Genomic DNA, 19,533 nt, shown 5'->3' with positions numbered 1-19,533 from the left:
CAGGGGGATGAGGGTCCCACGGAGGGGAGGTCAGGAGTCACGTGCTACCTATGGCCCCTAGCCCTACCACCCCGCTGCAGGGCAGAAGCCCCGAGCTCCCCCGCAGTTTGGTAGGTGGGGGATGGAGAGGGGGTCCTCCACGAGCCGCACTTTAACTGTAAAAGAGCCGCATGCGGCTCATGAGCCATGGTTTGGCCACCCCGTTCTATGGCTTATCACCAGCGCTGGCAGCAGCAGACATGGAGTGCAGTTAAAGAACCCCTAGAATGCCCTACAGCCATCAGCACTCAGCTGTTCTGGGAGTCACACAGCCTTGAAACAGGGTCCCCACTCTCCCCTGCCTTCTTCACCCCACCCTGAGCACCTCAGAGCCCAGGCATAGGTGCTGGAACAATTTTTATGGGGGGTGGGGGGGGCTGAGAGCCATTGAACCAAACTGTAAACCCTCTATATGATGGAAACCAACTCCAGCCAGGGGGTGCAGCCACACCCCCAGCACCCCTCGTTCCAGCACCTATGAGCCCAGGGCTCAATAAAGCCACGTTCTATTCCCACCCATGCTTACAACTGGCCTTAGCTATGCTCTGCACTTCACCGCTGCTGCTTTGGGAATCCTCCAGTCACATGCCACGCGTGGACTGTAAATGTCACGCCTCTTCCTGAACTGATGGGGCAACTTATGAGGAATGATGAATGACAGTAGGGGGACTTGTGCAGAGCAGATACCAGGAGCCATATCTCTGATGTGACGATAGATCCCTGCCTCAGAAACCAGCTGACAGAACCTCTCAGAAATAGTGGCTTGAGAGATGCTTAAGCCTGGTCTACACTGTGGGGGGGGGGAGGGGTGATCGATCTAAGATACGCAACTTCAGCTACGAGAATAGCATAGCTGAAGTCGACGTATCTTAGATCGAATTAAAATTACTTACTTCGCGTCCTCACAGCGTGGGATCGACGGCCGCAGCTCCCCCGTCGACTTTGCTTCCGCCTCTCGCCGAGCTGGAGTGCAGCAGTCGACGGGAGAGCGATCGGGGATCGATTTATCGTGTCTACACTACATGCGATAAATCGATCCCCGATAGATAGATCGCTACCCGCAGATCCGGTGGGTAGTGTAGACGTACCCTTAGTTATGCTGCCTGGAAAATAGGGCTACTTGTGCCTCCCCTTTGTCAGCACTTTGAGATCTCCAGTGGAGAAAGTGCTGTGTGAGAGTTGGCCACGACTTTGTGTCAGCCTGACTGTGCACACAGAAGAGTGGAGAGACTACAGGCAGCTGGATATGCAGGGTGGGCTGGCCATGTGGGGTGTGGGTTAGCACTGCCCTCGGTTCCACTACCCCATCGGACACTTCCTTGCTGCACAGCCTTGGGAAGCTACTTTTCCACCCCGTTTCACCATCTGGAAAAGTAGGCCACTGGCTCTGCCCTAGCTCTGTGTGGAGCTTGTCAGGAATGCTGGGATGATGTCTTGTAAAGATACAGCTCTGGGGACACCTCTCATTATTATCATCTGCCCCTGCAGCTTGGAGGACCAGACCACTGCATGGGGGCAGGAGCAAAGTCCGCTCTTCTCTCCCAGCATCTCTGGCTATGTGTAACACCGACAGACCCCGGTCGTTGGCGGGCGGGATCAAGCCTGGGACCTCTGGAGCTAAATACATGAGCCTCTACTGCATGAGCTAAAAGTCACATGGCTGTTAGCTAAGGCTGTAGAGCAGACTCATTAATCTCTCTCTAAGTGGTCTTGGTGCCACTAGAGGGGACAGAACACCACACCCAGGCGGTGTGTGGGTTACACATGCACAGAGCCTGAACAAATTGGGGGGGAATGTTTGGCACAAACATTTTAGAGTGAAGAGAAAAGCTGATTTTAAAAGGAAATGAAAAAGGCAGTCCCCAAAGCAGCAATCCAGAGCACAGGCCCTCTTGGGAGGGGGTGGCAGCCTGAGTGGTCTAAGCACCATGTTTGAAAATTACATTCTCTTTCTGACGCCAGTGGCTCAAATCTAGAGAGATTTGGCTCAGACCAAGGAAGATGAAAGGGTTCCTGTCAGTTTATTCTGTGCTTATCCCAAGCTATTTCACAGCCCTTAGAGCCACTGGTTCAGGCTATCCACAGACCTCTTGCATTGACACACACTCAGTTCAGGTTAGAAATGGGGTCTTTTTGCAAGTTTAAGAATTAGGGTAAAATTTTCAAAAGTGCCCAAGTGACACAGGAGCTGAAGTTCCATTGACATCCAGTAAGATTGGCTCCTAAATGCCTAAGGGCCTTTGGAAAAGAGGACTTTGGCTCCTAAGTCACGTAACCACTTTTGGAAGTTTTAACCCACAGACATTTTTCATTTATAGGAGATCAGAACAAACTTACAACATTCAAACTCTAAGTGACTACACACGATCAGTGGTTCTACATCCATATTTATCCCTCTGCCTATAAAGCACCAATTACCACAGCACATGGGCTCTGTAAGAGCCAAGACACATGGACTGCCATTATCACTACCTTATGCGATGGAACACTTTGCACTTGGAATCACACAGACATTTTTGTTAGCTGATGGAAAAAATAGTTTTCAGTTTAAAACTATAATGGCCATGTCTGAAATCAGCCATGCACCAGTCTGAATCCTGTACGCCAGAAAAGTACCATGGAACTAAAGACGGCCTCTTACAGCACACACTTGCAGGGTCAGCATTAAGGTGGCACAGACATCCCTCACTCTGGCACTTCGGAGTGAGTGCTTAACCGTGCTTCCTTGGAGTTCCTCTTGATGTCGCTGGAATTTGTCAATGAAATTTATTTGTACCATTCACATGCTTTTGTTCTTTGCATTATTTCCCTGAAAACCAGTGTGGACCAGCCCAGAGGTGAATTAGAAACACCCAGAAACAGACCTGTGAGACCCTTCATTACAGCAGAGCCAAGGTGCTACGAGCTTGAATGGGGCTTACCGTTGGTGAAGGTGTTCACATAGTACCTGTGGCCCTGGGGAGACATGTAGCTCTGCCAGCCGGGAGGCAGAGGGCAATTCAGAGAATCTTCTCCTGGCTGAGGAGTGACCTTCCTGGGTTTCTGCTGGGAAGAAGAAGAGAGTCCTGTTAAGCTGGCTTTCAGACAAGGCAAAGTCTAAACAGAGATGGATACGGAAAGTGGGCGTACAATCTGGACGTCTTGGGGCAGGAGTGAGACAAACAAACACAGCTAATAATTGCCAATTCTACCCCCCTATTCTCTGCCCATCCGCAGCCTGTCAAGAGTGCCCTGGATTCCAACAAGATCGTGCAGCACCCCTCATCTCCTGGAGACGTTCCCTGGAGTGGCACAGAGTGTGAGGGTCTGCTGTGTGTCTTGTATCAACTCTTTATGCTAATACAACATGCTGTGCAGAGCACATGACTTTGGGAGGAGTCTGGGAGGCAGAGGCTCTCTGGGGAGGAGCAATGTGACTCATTGAACAGCAAGGTGCAAAGCAGGCAGTGAGCAGGCCAGGCTGTGAGAGGGAAAGTCCCTGCCTGGGCCACTAGGGTCTGTCTACACAGCAAAGAAAAACCCATGGTTGGCCTTTGCCACCTGACTCGGGCTGTGGGGCTGGTTAATTGCTGTGCACACTTCTGGGCTTGGGCTGGAGCCTGAGCTCTGGGACCCTCCCACCCCGCAGGTTCCTAGAGCCCACAAATCCACACAGCAGTGAAACTGCCCCACAGCCTGAGCACTGCGAGCCCAAGTCGGCTGGCATGGGCCAGCTGCAGGTTTTCTTTGCTGTGTGGACAGACCCTTGGCTGCTGCATGTACCCATCAGGGAATCCCAGGCCTGACCTCACTGTATTCTCCTGGGGCTCCAGCTCTGCTGTCAACACCGGCACAAGCAAGAACTGAGGAAAAGTCTGCCAAGCAGCCCAGGAAAACGTGGGCTAGCCACGGAGCCAGTGTAGGAACCTGGACCCACAGGGATGGTGTGCTGCTGACACCACTGCAGGCTTAGGCTGGACCCATGGGAGGAGCCTGTGAGGCTGGGCTTGGCAGCAGGGCCAGCCTTAGGGAAAATGGTGCCCTGGGCGAACTTGTATTTTGGTTTCCCCATCACCCTTGGCCCCCATAGGTTCCCTAGGCTTTCCCCTCTCCCCCTCCCCCCATCTCCACACTTTCAGGCCCTGCTGCCTTCCCTTGGTGCTTAATTTGTATTGAAAGAGCTGCCAGATCTCAGTCCTGGCACCAATTAAGCACTGGCAGGGTGGACTGATAGCGGCAGCTGCTGGTCGGGCACCCAGCTCTGAAGGCAACGCCACTGCCAGCAGCAGCGCAGAAATAAGGGTGGCATGGTATATGGTGTATTGCCACCCTTACTTCTGCGCTGCTGCTGTGACTTGTGGTGTCTGGCACTCAGCCTGTGGCTTAACGTGGGCTTTGTACTGTCACACAGGGGCTGCATCTTGCCAGAGCCCACTGCCTTCCTGCAGCCCTGTAATCACTCCTGGCTCACCGGGGCACCATTTCAGATTTTGTGGGGTGGAAGGCAACTTTAACCGTGATTCCAGGGACTACTTAGGTTCCCGAAAACTATAGTGTTTTTGGAGATAATAACGTAGGAATTAGCTGACAGGAGCATTGTATTTAATTGTTATATAAAGAAAGAAAAAATATATACAAACACCAATTAAAGCCACATTTTCAGTTTATATGTAAATTTAGAACAATGAGGAGATAATACAGCAAAATATTCCCAATCCCAAACCTAGACAGATCAACTCTGCGGCTTTAACACAGATATCAGAAACACGAGTTTGATACTTTGTACACTATCTTTAGTAGAGAAAAATAAAAATAAATAAAATCTGTTTAAAATCGGCTTACTTTCCCTAACAGACACACTCTGTTACTGCCACTATCTACTATATTTCAGTTAGGTTTTTTTCACTCCACTAAAAATGTATTTACGTAATTTTAACATATGTGAGTAAGGGTTTTTACTCTTTTATTAAGAAAGGGAATTTATTTTTCTAATTATTTTTGCATTTATGTTTACCGATCACAATCATGTACGTGAAACTCAAATTTGACTCCATCATTGCTATTAGTATCATACTTGGAACTGCATTTATTTTCATACAAAGTATAAGTTATTTTACAGATATAATTAAAAATACAATTTGAAAATTATACAATTCTGCACAGTGTCTCAAGTTGTGTGTTTACCTAATGTTTTTTAAACTGACACTGCTAAGATGACTACAAGCTAAATTTACATTCTAGGAGGATACTATTATTTGATTGTACCACTTTAAATAATAAATGACAAAGCACAATATGATAATAAAAGTAATAATGATAATTACTCCAGCAAGGACAGGTTAGGCATTTTAGAACTGACTACTCAAAGAATTAAATTTAAGCATAAGAGAGAAATAAAATTATTTCTCAGTCAAAAAAATAAAATAACAGCACTGTAATCCTTAACGAACTTTGAAAGAATAAAATTACACAGACTATATGTGCCTTGCACATTTCGATAGGAAATACCAAGAAGTAATAACAACAATACAAATGTGTGTGTTGGGGGAATGTGAGAGAGAGAGACAGAGAGTGTGTGTGTGTGTGTGTGTGTGTGTGTGTGTTAAGCCGGCCCCTGAGCCGCACCAAGCGGCTCAGCCCCGCTCCAGCCGGGGCGCTGGGTCGGGGGCTGCACCACGTGGGTGGCTCGGCCCGCTCCGGCTGGGCCACGGGGTCGGGGGCCACACCCCTGAGCCTCTACCCATGCCCCAACCCCCTGCCCCAGCCCTGATCTGCCTCCCGCCCTCCGAACCCCTCAGTCCCAGCCCAGAGCACCCTCCTACACCCCAAACTCCTCATCCCCAACCCCACTCCAGAGCCCATACCCCCTCCCGCACCCCAACCCCAATTTTGTAAGCATTCATGGCCCTCCATACAATTTCTATTCCCATGTGGCCCTTGGGCCAAAAAGTTTGCCCACCCCTGCTTTAAGCTCAGCACTCTGAAGGCTTGCTCAGTCCAGCAGCAGTTGCCAGCAGCTCCCACTCCTAACCCAGAGCAGCGCAGCAGCACACACACAGACTCCTGTCTCCCCACCCCAGCTCAGCGGAGACCGGGTACACAGGCAGGAGGATGGGGACTCCCCAACATCAGCCCCCGCCCTCTGCACAGCACACAGGAGGCTCTCAGGAGCAGGTTGGCCAGGGGCAGCTCCACGCGGGGGGAGGGGGCAGGAGCAGTGGTGGCAGCAGACAGCTGAAGAGCAGCAGGAGGGAGCAGGAGAGACAGGACTCCCCTGCTCTGGAAGTGCCTCCCGAGGAAGGCATAAGTTGGGCATCGCCCAGCCTGCCCACCCCCACAGCTGACCCTACTTGGCCCAGCAGGCCCTGAGTGGCAGCCCCTTATAGCCCACTGATTGGCTGATACTAGGGCTTAAACCAGGAAGTGACAGCTCCAGTACCTACTCACAATAGACCCTAGACTCTGGCTTCCAGCCCTGGTTTGTCCTTGGCTTTGCTCTTCAATTGCTGCCTGCAAGCTGGCGTCTGACCCCGATCTCCTGGTGACCTGATCCTGCCTGACTCTCCATTCGCCCTCTGGCTGGTCTCAGACTCTGACCTGCCAGTACCTGACTCAGCCCGACTGCTGCTCCAACCACTAGGTCTGACCGCCCTTGTCCCGGTTGTGCCAGCCAGCATGTCAAATCAAGGCACTACTGAGGGCTAGTACCATAACCTAGATCACCAGGCATAACAACGCATGTAGAGGACTCAGTCCCATGCTATGGTGCATGGTGTTTAGCTGTTCCTGCCCAGGCATCGCTAACACCAGAGCTATATGCCACTAGACCTGTTCAGTCTCAAATCTGCATTTACACAAGGTTCAGGTTCCAAAGCCAAGCACTCAAACCTCAGAAGAGGCAAAACCGAGGCTCTTAGGGGGCCATGCCCCCTCTGCTCAGCCCCCAGGCATGTGCATCCAGAGACAGTCTTTAATTACATGTGATGAGAGCTCCACATTACTCACACCCTTTTCAAGGCCTGATTCACGCTCCAGGAAAGCCCTCTGGGTAGTGCCCACTGAATGAGGTACCTGAGGAATATTTATTTAATCCTTGCTCTTCAGTGAGTGGGCCCCACCTCACTGACCCTGCATCTTCCAGCCTGCAGTGATGCAAGCTCTGCTGGTGGGCCCCAAATCAGATCTCATTCACAGGACCTCTAGGAATATGTCCAAATAAAACTGCATGCATCCGATGAAGTGGGTTTTAGCCCACGAAAGCTTATGCTCAAATAAATTTGTTAGTCTCTAAGGTGCCACAAGTACTCCTCGTTGTTTTTGCTGATGCAGACTAACACGGCTACCACTCTGAAACACGTGTACATGTGGTCTAGCTGCTAGAGGGCAACGTGGAGCTAGGGTGGGTGACACTGTCCTTCTGAACCCCTGGGTGGCAAAGTGGAGTAAGTGCAGCTCTGCTCTCTGCAGGACCTGGGCTCTGGTCTCATCGCTGATAGAATCATAGAATATCAGGGTTGGAAGGGACCTCAGGAGGTCATCTAGTCCAACCCCCTGCTCAAAGCAGGACCAATTCCCAACTAAATCATCCCAGCCAGGGCTTTGTCAAGCCGGGCCTTAAAAACCTCCAAGGAAGGAGATTCCACCACCTCCCTAGGTAAAGCATTCCAGTGCTTCACCACCCTCCTCGTGAAATAGTGTTTCCTAATATCCAACCTAGACCTCCCCCACTGCAACTTAAGACCATTGCTCCTTGTTCTGTCATCTGCCACCACTGAGAACAGCCGAGCTCCATCCTCTTCGGAACCCCCCTTCAGGTAGTTGAAAGCAGCTATCAAATCCCCCCTCATTCTTCTCTTCTGGAGACTAAACAATCCCAGTTCCCTCAGCCTCTCCTCATAAGTCATGTGCTCCAGACCCCTAATCATTTTTGTTGCCCTCTGCTGGACTCTTTCCAATATTTCCACATCCTTCTTGTAGTGTGGGGCCCAAAACTGGACACAGTACTCCAGATGAGGCCTCACCAATGTCGAATAAAGGGGAACGATCACGTTCCTCGATCTGCTGGCAATGCCCCTACTTATACAGCCCAAAATGCCATTAGCCTTCTTGGCAACAAGAGCACACTGTTGACTTATATCCAGCTTCTTGTCCACTGTGACCCCTAGGTCCTTTTCTGCAGAACTGCTACCTAGCCATTCGGTCCCTAGTCTGTAGCAGTGCATAGGATTCTTCCGTCCTAAGTGCAGGACTCTGCACTTGTCCTTGTTGAACCTCATCAGGTTTTTTTTGGCCCAATCCTCTAATTTGTCTAGGTCCCTCTGTATCTGATCCCTACCCTCCAGCGTATCTATCATGCCTCCCAGTTTAGTGTCATCTGCAAACTTGCTGAAAGTGCAGTCCACACCATCCTCCAGATCATTAATAAAGATATTAAACAAAACTGGCCCCAGGACCGACCATAGGGGCACTCCGCTTGAAACTGGCTGCCAACTAGACATGGAGCCATTGATCACTACCCGTTGAGCCCGACGATCTAGCCAGCTTTCTATCCACCTTACAGTCCATTCATCCAGCCCATACTTCTTTAACTTGGCGGCAAGAATTCTGTGGGAGACCGTATCAAAAGCTTTGCTAAAGTTAAGGAATAACACATCCACTGCTTTCCCCTCATCCACAGAGCCAGTTATCTCATCATAGAAGGCAATTAGGTTAGTCAGGCACGACTTCCCCTTGGTGAATCCATGCTGACCGTTCCTGATCACTTTCCTCTCCTCTAAGTGTTTCATAATTGATTCCTTGAGGACCTGCTCCATGATTTTTCCAGGGACTGATAGGGGTAACTCTTTGTAGCTCTCCTTTCAAGGAGATGGGCGAATGAGCGTGACCCCTATGGCATGACACCTGGGCTCACAAAGATGGCTGTTAAGCACAGAAATGTTAACACCAGTCAGTGGAAGAGCTGGGACTAGAGCTCACCGTTTCTGGGCTTGCAGATTAATGCACCCAATATCAGGCATGGTGTGGGGGTTTGCATCCTAAACTAGGACAGGGAACTACTAGATCAAGCCCTTCCCTCTCTCAGCACAAAGTGTCATGTGCCCTTTGCCCCTACCCACGAGGGCAAGTGAAAACAGAGTCACTTGGCCAGGGCCAGCAGGCTTTGGCTTTGGCTTTGGCTTTGAGGGGGAGTGTTCTCTTATAGTTTTGTTTGGTGGCTCTCAGCCCCCAGGGCTCATAACAAACCTGCAGCTGTGGGAGGGATACTAAGGGGAGGGGGAGAGACACATCACCCCCCTCTGCTCTGTCACACAAGACAGCAACCTGTGGAACAGACTGAGCAGGAACAAATCTGCCAGACAAATGCCTTTCTTTTTCTGATGGCATTCCCAAACGAAAGGGCGGGAACGCTGTCCGGGTGACAGCCTGAGCTAGGAGAGCCCTGGACACAGGGCCTTCCGGACTCCTGCTGGAGAGATTATAACACACTACCTTGGATGCACAGCCGCAGGTGGCGTTTCAAAGGCCCAGGATCAGGGAGACACAGGAACAGGACCTTGCTAATGGGAAAGGCATCACTGGGGTGTTGTATAGCTATGTCCCAAGCCCTGCCCTTGCTCACATGGTGCTCGTCACTTTAACAGCATTTCAGTGGAGCCCTGTGCCCACCCCTACAGCCAGGCTGCTGCACCCGCTCTTGCACTTCTTCCCTTCTGTCTCCATTGCCAACACAGTCCTGTTCCTCCCACTTCCACCTGCCCCCTTTTCCAGTCATTCTGAGGGGAGGAAAACTAGATGACTTCTGCCTGGGAAGGTGTGCATGTCCCTTTAAGAGTAGAACATGACGGAAACACTGTCCTAGAAGTTCTGGGGCAGGCAAAAGAAATGAAATGATGATGATGTGGGGGAGAAAAAGTGAAGGTTGAACCAGTAGAGGGAAAGAGTGTGGAGCCTAAGGCTGGGGGAGGAGAGATCGGCCAACTCTTGGGAAGGCCCCCAAATCAGAGGCCAGACTCTGCACCACGCTTGGCCCTCTGGCTGGCCTTGGATGCTGAGCATCGTGCAGAACATCTCCTGCAGGTGGGTACCTGGCTGGGAGATGAGCTCTTTCAAAGGTCCGGCCCCAGTTGGAGCTGCCAAGCACCCCTGGAAACCTGGCCCTGAGCTCTTGTGAAAATCTGGCTCCAGGGCCCAGGCCTGGGGGACAGGGGATCTGGGTCTTGTTTGTGACTCTGCCACTGATGTGCTGGGTGACCTTGTGTGAATCACGTCCCCTCCCTGGGCCATCTGTAATGGGGCCAGTACACCCAGCTGCCTTTTGGGATGCACCTGGAGAGCCATGGCTGCCGAGTGCTCAGCATTGTCATTGTCACTGCAGTGTTGCCAGCTGAAAGCATTTGAAAATTAGTCAGACCCCAAAACCATGAGATTTAAAAATAATAGCGGTGAGGTTTCTATTTGCTTGTGGATGCTGGAGGGTTTAATGTTTTCTCTACAACCACAAGTGCTGGAAACTTACTTTTCACTCAGACAAAAGCTGAGATTCTCTGGGGCTCCTGTGATTTCAGGAGCTGGGGCCTTCACTGAAATACCAAATAGAACAAAACTCAAGATAGAATAGAGAGAGTTGGCCACACTCTTGTGTCCACTGTTGTGTACTGGGGGCAGCGTGGTGGCCAGGGTGGCTGGCCAGAGCTGGCATGGCTGTGCAGGAGCTGGTCAGGGTCTGGGGGCATTATACTGAAGTCTCATCCAGGAGACAGGAAGCCTGGATCAGATCTCCCCCCAGGGTAACTCCATGGGCCAGAGAGCTGCTGGTCAAGGTCACTATGAGCTGAGCATATAGCAGAGGGCTGGGCAGCTCAAGCTGTGGTATTTGGGATGACCTGGAATTGCAGAGAAGTGACTGATCCAGGCAGAAGTGCAGTAATGAGGCTGTGTGCACAGGTAGAGTGCTCAGCCAGGCTCCGCTGCAAGGACACCTACCATGCCACCGCACAGTTCTCTCTTCAAACGGCAGCCAAGAGTCACTCTCACTGCAGCAGTGAAACAGCCTCAGCCCTGCTCTCTAATTCACAGCTCCGGCAATCTGATAGGCATCGCTCTCAGTCTGCACTGATCAGCCGTATACCCATGACTGAGGAGGAGAAAAGCCCAAATACTAAAGCAAGTCTAGGAAACCAAGAGGGCTCAGACTCAGCCTGAACACATTCTGACAGGTCAGCTGGAAATCCTCCGTGACCCCTGTGTGCTCCCACAGCCTTCCATGGTGGAAGACAGGCCCAGGCAGCAGTTTTGAAGGAACAAACTTAAGCTCCCTCCTGCAGAGTTGGGCAAAGAGGAGCAATATGAGTCAGTCATATCCCTAAACCCCTTGCTGTGACTGACATGAAGAGGGGGCAGGAGGCGGCTCCCCAGTTCCCTTGCGAGCTGGAGTGCACGTTGGAGTTCTGAGACACGTGTGCTACCTTTACTGCAGGCTAGAAATAAAAACCAAGACGATGAGCCATTTCAATCTGAATTAACTTAATAGTCAAAGCACTCAAGAGAGCTCCAAGGGTCTCACCCTCCTTTTTCCAGGCATTCTGGTCTCCTTCGGGCTGGCCCATCACTACCGTGAGTGATGCTTTGGGGGATCAATCCAGACCAGTAGGGGGTTGTGTTCCCTGTAACGCTGGGAGCTTCTGTGCTGTGCAGCTTTGGCTCAGCACCCTGATGCCAGCAGCCTGCTCACAGCACGACAGCCTCACCCTGGCTTCCACCAGCCTGGTTACGCCTCTCAGGGTGACACCACCAACAGCACTTCAGTCCCAACTCTCCCCAAAACTGTCTCCTCTGCACTGCTCAGCCCCTCTCCCTGCAGCACTCATAAAACCTTACCAAGTTCTCTGCTCCTTTCAAGAGATGGGACACAGCACCCGCCTGGTAGTTTGGCTGAGGATCTTACCCTTCCATTTGATAAGGTGCACTGAGATGGTTGTGTAATAAAACAAGATTTAGTTTATTACCAAAGAGCAGATGTTTCAGGGATACCAAGTAGAAGCAATTGGGATAGAAATGATTACAAACAAACAAAAGTAAAAATACGCTTATAAGACTCAACTCTAACTTAACAAAGCAAAGTAATTTTCCCACCACATTTGTTCTTCCAGATGGCTGGCCAGTCCTTAGCCAGGGTCCAACACAGAACCCAAAGTGCGGCCTTTCTTTGTCCCCTTAGGTGAAGGATGCCAAAATGCCTTTTTCTGTCTGCCTGTTATCCTCAAAGTTTATCTTTGTTTTCACAGCCAGGCAGTCCTCCTGGGGGCGTCAGGGAGTTGACACCTTGTGAATTTTTGCAGTCCCCTTCCCCACCCGGATAGTTAAGCAGCTGCCTCCCCAATTTGCTAATTTGATTATGGTATTTAGCTTTTATGTAAATATACTTGTATATTCTCTCTTTGCTGAATTTACACTGGAGACACAGCCACGCAGGTGGAACCACATTCATTTGTCCACGGTGAGGTGACTTAAGCCCTACCTGCCAACCACATTTTAAGAACATATTTCCAGGGCATATTTATAATTTTTCACATATCACCTGTGCATGCACCACGCAATAATAATAATGATCAGCATGTCGTCAGTGTACACATGACACCTTCCATGATGCCTTCTAAACACAGGTTATGACACCAGTGAGCTTGAGTCTGCTGAGCTGGTCAGGCCAGCTGAGGCTGACTGCTAGTACCGGAAAGCCCTGGCCTTCAGGCACTGGGGTGCTTTTAGGGCCACATCTTGTGACCAAATGTGCTGGGGCCAGGGCCAGCTCCAGCATTTCTGCCACCCCAAGCAAAAAAAAAAAAAAATGCCGCGATCGCAATCGTGACCGGCAGCGGTCATTGGGGAAAAAAAGCCGCGATCGGCGGCGGCAGTTCGGCGACAGGTCCTTCGCTCCTAGAAGGAGTGAGGGACCTGCCGCCCCCAAATTGCCGCAGGTGCTGCCCCTCTCCCTTGGCCGCCCCAAGCACCTGCTTGTTAAGCTGGTGCCCGGAGCCGGCCCTGGCTGGGGCAGTCCCAGTCCTGTCTCATTACCAAGGTTTGAGGCTCCCCACAGTGGGGCCAGTTCTTGTGATCATAGAATCATAGAATCATAGAATATCAGGGTTGGAAGGGACCTCAGGAGGTCATCTAGTCCAACCCCTGCTCAAAGCAGGACCAATTCCCAACTAAATCATCCCAGACAGGGCTTTGTCAAGCCGGGCTTTAAAAACCTCCAAGGAAGGAGACTCCACCACCTCCCTAGGTAACCCATTCCAGTGCTTCACCACCCTCCTAGTGAAATAGTGTTTCCTAATATCCAACCTAGACCTCCCCCACTGCAACTTGAGACCATTGCTCCTTGTTCTGTCATCTGCCACCATTGAGAACAGCCGAGTTCCATCCTCTTTGGAACCCCCCTTCAGGTAGTTGAAGGCTGCTATCAAATCCCCCCTCATTCTTCTCTTCTGGAGACTAAACAATCCCAGTTCCCTCAGCCTCTCCTCATACGTCATGCGCTCCAGCCCCCTAATCATTTTTGTTGCCCTCCGCTGGACTCTTTCCAATTTTTCCACATCCTTCTTGTAGTGTGGGGCTCAAAACTGGACACAGTACTCCAGATGAGGCCTCCTTAAAGCCCCAGCTCCTGGAGTCAGGTCACTACAAGAGAATCTTCCATTTTAAAACATCTTTTTCTAACCCCTCTGGTTGTGAAGAAAAGCCAGGAAACATGATCCAAGCGGGACCCAAAGGCTCAAAAGCCAGGAGGTGAATAAAAGCCTCCAACACTGATTATTTTGAAAATTCCATATATATTAAGCCAGTATTAGGGGGCCTGACTGCTGATTTCTAGCAATTTGGGGTTGGTGATACTGTTCCTAGGCCTCTCTCATCAGGCTGAATGATTGACGGCTATGGGATCATCCCGCAGGTCTGCTGAGCAGCCTGAGGGGAAGTGAAGGTCTCTGGCCATGGCTCACTAGCTTTGCTGGGGTGCAGTTAGCACAGCACCGGCCCTTCCTTTCCCATTAACTAGGGGCCAGTCAGTGACAAGACATCTCTTGTCCCCAAACCCTCTCCACTCTGGCCTGGAGTGTCACTGTAAATGGGGGATGGGTGTGCTCTGGAAAAGAAACAAGGAGCTCCCAGTGCGGGTGGGCAGCAGCACAAACGTAATGAGTCCCCGATGTTTCCATTTAGAAAAGCTCAGCTGCTGGATAGGAGGCCACCAGCAGCACCAGGTTCTTGCCTATTGAGAGTTACAGCAAACTCTTTGGCATAATTAATAGTGATGTTTCAAAGGACTTCAATGACACACCATTTGTCTGACAAGCCAGGATTTTTCTCCTAGACGGAGGACTCCCACGTGGGCTCTGGGGCTGTGAGGCACCATTGTATCAGCTGTGCAAGGGAGTGGGGTGAGGGGCACTCTCCTGTGACACTCTCCTGATTGCAGCATGCGCAGGTTTTGAAGCAGTCTAGCATTCAGCTGTTTGCACAATAAGAGCGTCTCCACTTCAGGCAGCTCTGGAAAGCAGCACATGGCTGGAGAGCTGGTTACTAGATCTGTGCAGACTGATCGGTGGCTGGGAGGTGGCATGTTCATGCTCCACTAGTGTCTGCTGGCTGCACATGTCATGGACCCCGTCACGAATGCAAGGAATGCCAAGGAGTTCCCTGGCTGGGGAGCTTTTGAGTGGATCTTAAAATACAAGGTACTGTGGGGCCACTAAAAATTAAAGGGGCTTTGCCACTGACATTACACCCCATATTCATCATAGAAATATGGTTATGATATGAATATGACATAAATAAGATATACTTTATGCAAGATGGCTCATGTAAGATATCACTGGAAAGGTTATGATTTGGCAAATGTGATTATCCAATTTGTATGCATGTATCATTTCTGTACCTGAAGTTAGGAATATTGACTATATAACAATTACAACTGTGTGTGTACTTGGGGAAATGCCCACCAGACAGTAAGCAATCAGCCTTAATGGGCCATTAGAAAAAGACAATGAGTCTTTGAAGATGTGGATCTCCCATCTGCCTGGAGTTCCTTCCTGTGGACATTGCAAATAAACCTGGTTTCATAGTTGCTTTGACACTGCAAGGTCAGGTGATAAGATCATCTGATACAAAATACCGCCTTGGACACTGCTAGTACTTTTCCTCTATAGGGGGATGGGGATCAGACAAAGGTTTCCCATCTTAGGTAAATCCTTTTTAAGGCTTGGGAGGGGGCTAATCTGGTCTTTCCTCCATTGTCTACCCAAGAAGAAAGACTGCTGAAAGTATCTGAGGGGTCAAAGGAACTAACCTGAGGGGAAAGGCAGGGGTGAGTTCAGACTGAGACAGGGGTCCAGTCTGTAAGAAGAAATAACTGGAACTCTAAGCTACAGAAACTCTGCAACTTGCCTAAAATAACATTTAGGGTGAGAAATTACTTTTTGAAAGTAGTCTCTTTAAGATCTTAAGCTTAGTGTGTGTGTTTTGTTTTATTTGCTCAGTAATCAGATTTTAAGTGATTATAAGGGATAGCAAACAGAACATTGTTCTGTTTGCTATCCCTTATAATCACTTAAAATCTGCCTTTTATAGTTAATACATTTGTTTTGTTTATTATTAAACCCAGTTTGTGCAATTTCTAACTGGGGGGGGGGGGCAAGACGTTGTGCATATTTCTTTTCACATTGAGGGAGAGGGTGAATTTTTAGGAGCTTGCACTGTGCAGATCTTTCTATACAGCACAAGACAGTATTATTTTGGGTTTATTCCCCAAAGGGGGTGTACACGTGTGTGCTGGGTGAATCCTCTCACACAGAGCTGACTTCAGTCTGTGTCTGCAGCTGGGTGTGGCCCTACCTGTATGTGTGTGCTGCAAGAGGCCGGAGAGCCTAATTCAGCAAAACAGGGAGAGGGAATCCAGGCTAGTGGAGCAGGAGGGGCTCAGTGAAACCCCAGTACATCAGGTGGCATCCCAGAAGGGGGGGGGGTCTAACCCATCACAGCCACCAAGTCCCAGTTTGCCCAGCTCCTTAGGCAAAGCTTCCTTGCCCTCACTGTCGGTGCAGTGTGTGATCACCCCCATAGGTGGCTGCTGCCTTTTGGTGGTGCTCCGCATAATGAGCTTAGCTGTTTGCTTTGCTCTGACCACGAGCTGTGGAGCCAGTTGATAAGCAGTATGCTCAGCTGACTCTCCTCCTAGGATCCCCTCGCCAGCCATGCTTTGCTCACCCTCACCAGCTCTCTCATTCATCACCACAGCCGCCACTCTGTGTTATATCTTCCAAACAAAAAATGCCTATTCCTAGCTTGAATGGTTTCCCAGCCATGACTCAGAGAGGGCTCCTCATCTCCACTTCCCATCTCCTCTTTCTATCAATCTTGGTTTTCAAATGCTGTGATGTCACTGCTCCTTCCTATGCTTGGCCTTGCTATAGTCTAGAGGCTAGAAGGACACTGCTGCTCATGAGCAGCCTGCAGGAGACAGGCTTCCAAATGGGCTACGGTCAACATGTCTTGTTTGACATGAGCTGATTCCTGTTTCGGCAAATATTCCACTAGCTGGGCTCTGTTCTGCCAGGTTCACCATTTCTGTAGCTGGAATCACACCTGCTGTGGGCTTCAGGCAGCCACAGCAAGAGTTCCCGCAGCTCTGGCTGACAAGGAATTATCCCCCCACACTGACTCTCAGGATCAGTGGAAAGTCTAGGAGAGAGTCTCCTTGCCCAGGCCCTGCCCCGGGAGGCTCTGACTACATTTAGACTTCCAGCTGAGCCATGAAGAACACTGCCAGGTACAGCCCAGGCCCTTTGAGTAGCTCTCCTCCTAGTTAAAGCCAACCCACCTCCACCCCTCACTTACCATTTCGAAGGTAGCGGTTCCCCAGCGGGAATCTTCTCTGAGCCGGGGCTGGTTGCAGCTCTGCTCTGCTCAGGGGCCGAGCAGGGAAAGGACAAAGGACCTCGTTGTCAGATGAAGTCAGCTCACTGCCTGCTCGCTCTGGATGTGGAAAGCTTCCACGGCATGGCTGAATCCCCAAGTAAGACTGGGGCCTGCTTCCAGGGCCCTGTGAAAAACTTCGAGCACTGCTTTATTCTTGGCTGAGAATCCAAAGGATTCACTCGAGACGGCCCAGATGCAAAGCTTCTGGGAGCCTGAGAGCGGCTGTGCTGGTAGTACAGCACAATGGCCACGTCTGTGCCACTGACCAGTTGCTTTCCTTGCACAGGCCAAGCGAACAAGTGCTGCTTTGTCAGTTGCTATGACCTTCTGGGTCCCCTCCGGTCCTGCTGGGGAACTGTCTCAGCCTAGTCCCATGTACAATGTCTGGCCTGCTGGAATGTAACACTGCAAAAGAGCCCTGCTGGAGCAGCTTTGCCCTCCCTGCTGCCAGGCTGGGGTAAGTGCTGTGTGCTATCGGCATGACAGCCCTGCTTCCAGGCCCCGCACTAGATCAGGGACTCCTTGTTCTGGGCACTGTGCAGACACACCTCTCTCACTCTGAATAGAGACAGAGAGGAAGAATCACTGTCACCAGCACAGAGACAGAGTAAGTGACCTAGCAGCCTTCCTCCCATCTCACGGGAAGAAAAGTTAAGAAAGTGCTGCTGGACATGCTCCCCCTGGCTGCTCCTTCACAAGGCAACAGCATCTCGGCCTTTCCCCTGTCTCACTGGGAGCGACTGGCATATCCGTTAAAGTTCAGCCAAGCTCTCATTCCTGAGGATGTCAAAGAATCATAGAAGATTAGAGTTGGAAGAGACCTTGGGAGGTCATCTAGTCCAACCCACTGCTCAGAGCAGGACCAACACCAAATAAATCATCCCAGCCAGGGCTTTGTCAAGCCAGGACTTAAAAACCTCTAAGCATGGAGATTCCACCACCTCCCTAGGTAACCCATTCCAGTGCTTCACCACCCTCCTAGTGAAATAGTTTTTCCTAATATCCAACCTAGACCTTCCCCACTGCAACTTGAGACCATTGCTCCTTGTTCTGTCATCTGCCACCACTGAGAACAGCCGAGCTCCATCCTCTTTGAAACCCCCTTCAGGTAGTTGAAGGCTGCTATCAATCCCCCCTCACTCTTCTCTTCTGCAGACTAAATAAGCCAAGTTCCCTCAGCCTCTCCTCATAAGTCATGTGCCCCAGCACCCTAATCATTTTTGTTGCCCTCTGTTGGACTCTCTCCAATTTGTCCACATCCTTTCTGTAGTGGGGGGCCCAAAACTGTACGCAATACTGCAGATGTGGCCTCACCAGTGCCGAATAGAGAGGAATAATCACTTCCCTCGATCTGCTGGCAATGTTCCTATTAATGCAGCCCAATATGCCGTTAGCCTCAAGGGTGCACTGTTGACTCATATCCAGCTCCTTGTCCACTGTAATCCCCAGGTCCTTTTCTGCAGAACCGCTGCATAGCCAGTCGGTCCCCAGTCTGTAGTAGTGCATAGGATTCATCAGTCCTTAGTGCAGGACTCTGCACTTGTCCTTCTTGAACCTCATCAGATTTCTTTTGGCCCAATCCTCAAATTTGTCTAGGTCACTCTGGACCCTATCCCTACCCTCCAGCATATCTACCTCTCCCCCCAGCTTAGTGTCATCCACAAACTTGCTGAGGGTGTAATCCATCCCATCGTCCAGATTATTAATGAAGAGGTTGAACAAAACCGCCCCAGGAGCCTTGGTGGCAGCAACACCCCCCGAAAGGCAAAACCACCTGTGCTGCCAGCCAAAGACTTCAGCCTGGCAAGCAGCTTCCCAATGCCATTCCACTGCCAGGCCTTGGAGTGGGATACCTCACCTTGCCCCTGCCTACTGTTGAGACGGTGCCAAATTATTATGAATTGCTGTCATTGATATGGATAAATATGGCAAGCATGAGTTTGGTATGGCTTGGTATGTCTGAACTTGCTAGAGGATTCTGGGAGCAGAATTCTCTTAGCATTAGATGAATGATGTGGAAAACTACTGGAGGTGCTGAAACTGCATTGGAATGGTTAACAACGGCCCGATGGGCATGTGTGTTTTAACCCCAAACTTTGGAATATATCAGCAGAGAACCCGCTCACAAAGTAAAGAAGCTGTAAGATGATGCGATCAGTGGGCTTGGTTCTAACATGGCTGACATGGGCCAAAATGACCCTTTTTAGATAACCTCACACTAAGAGTTTAAGTGAATCATTTATGAAAGGGTAAACTATGGATGAGCTTTGGTCTGTGTGTCTGTTTTGCAATCCCTTCCAAAATTATGAAGAAAACCAGTAATAAACGCCTATGAGACATATTTCTGGAACATGTGACTCCTTTGAAAACAAAAAGGTACACCTCTACCCCAATATAACACTGTCCTCGGGAGCCAAAAAATATTACCGCATTATAGGTGAAACCGCGTTATATCAAACTTGCTTTAATCTGCCGGAGTGCGCAGCCCCCCCCGGAGCACTGCTTTACCATGTTATATCCAAATTCATGTTACATCGGGCCACG

The 19,533-nt window shown here is 50.2% G+C and overlaps 1 protein-coding gene across 1 annotated transcript in view; it reads right to left on the bottom strand.

The window, feature by feature from the left end:
* GAS7 (growth arrest specific 7) overlaps positions 1 to 3,063 on the bottom strand; it is an 89,791-nt gene extending 86,728 nt beyond the window's left edge. Inside the window, exon 1 of the mRNA XM_026654445.2 lies at positions 2,961 to 3,063. Coding sequence (XP_026510230.1) covers positions 2,961 to 3,006 — 46 coding nt within the window. The 5' untranslated portion in view covers positions 3,007 to 3,063. The remainder of the gene's footprint in view (positions 1 to 2,960) is intronic.
* Between the last annotated feature and the right edge of the window lie 16,470 nt (positions 3,064 to 19,533).

This window comes from Terrapene carolina, unplaced genomic scaffold (assembly GCF_002925995.2).
Source record: "Terrapene carolina triunguis isolate 2854851 unplaced genomic scaffold, T_m_triunguis-2.0 Scaffold192, whole genome shotgun sequence".
NCBI classification, from domain to species: domain Eukaryota; kingdom Metazoa; phylum Chordata; order Testudines; family Emydidae; genus Terrapene; species Terrapene triunguis.
This window is presented reverse-complemented; position numbering and strand designations above follow the sequence as displayed.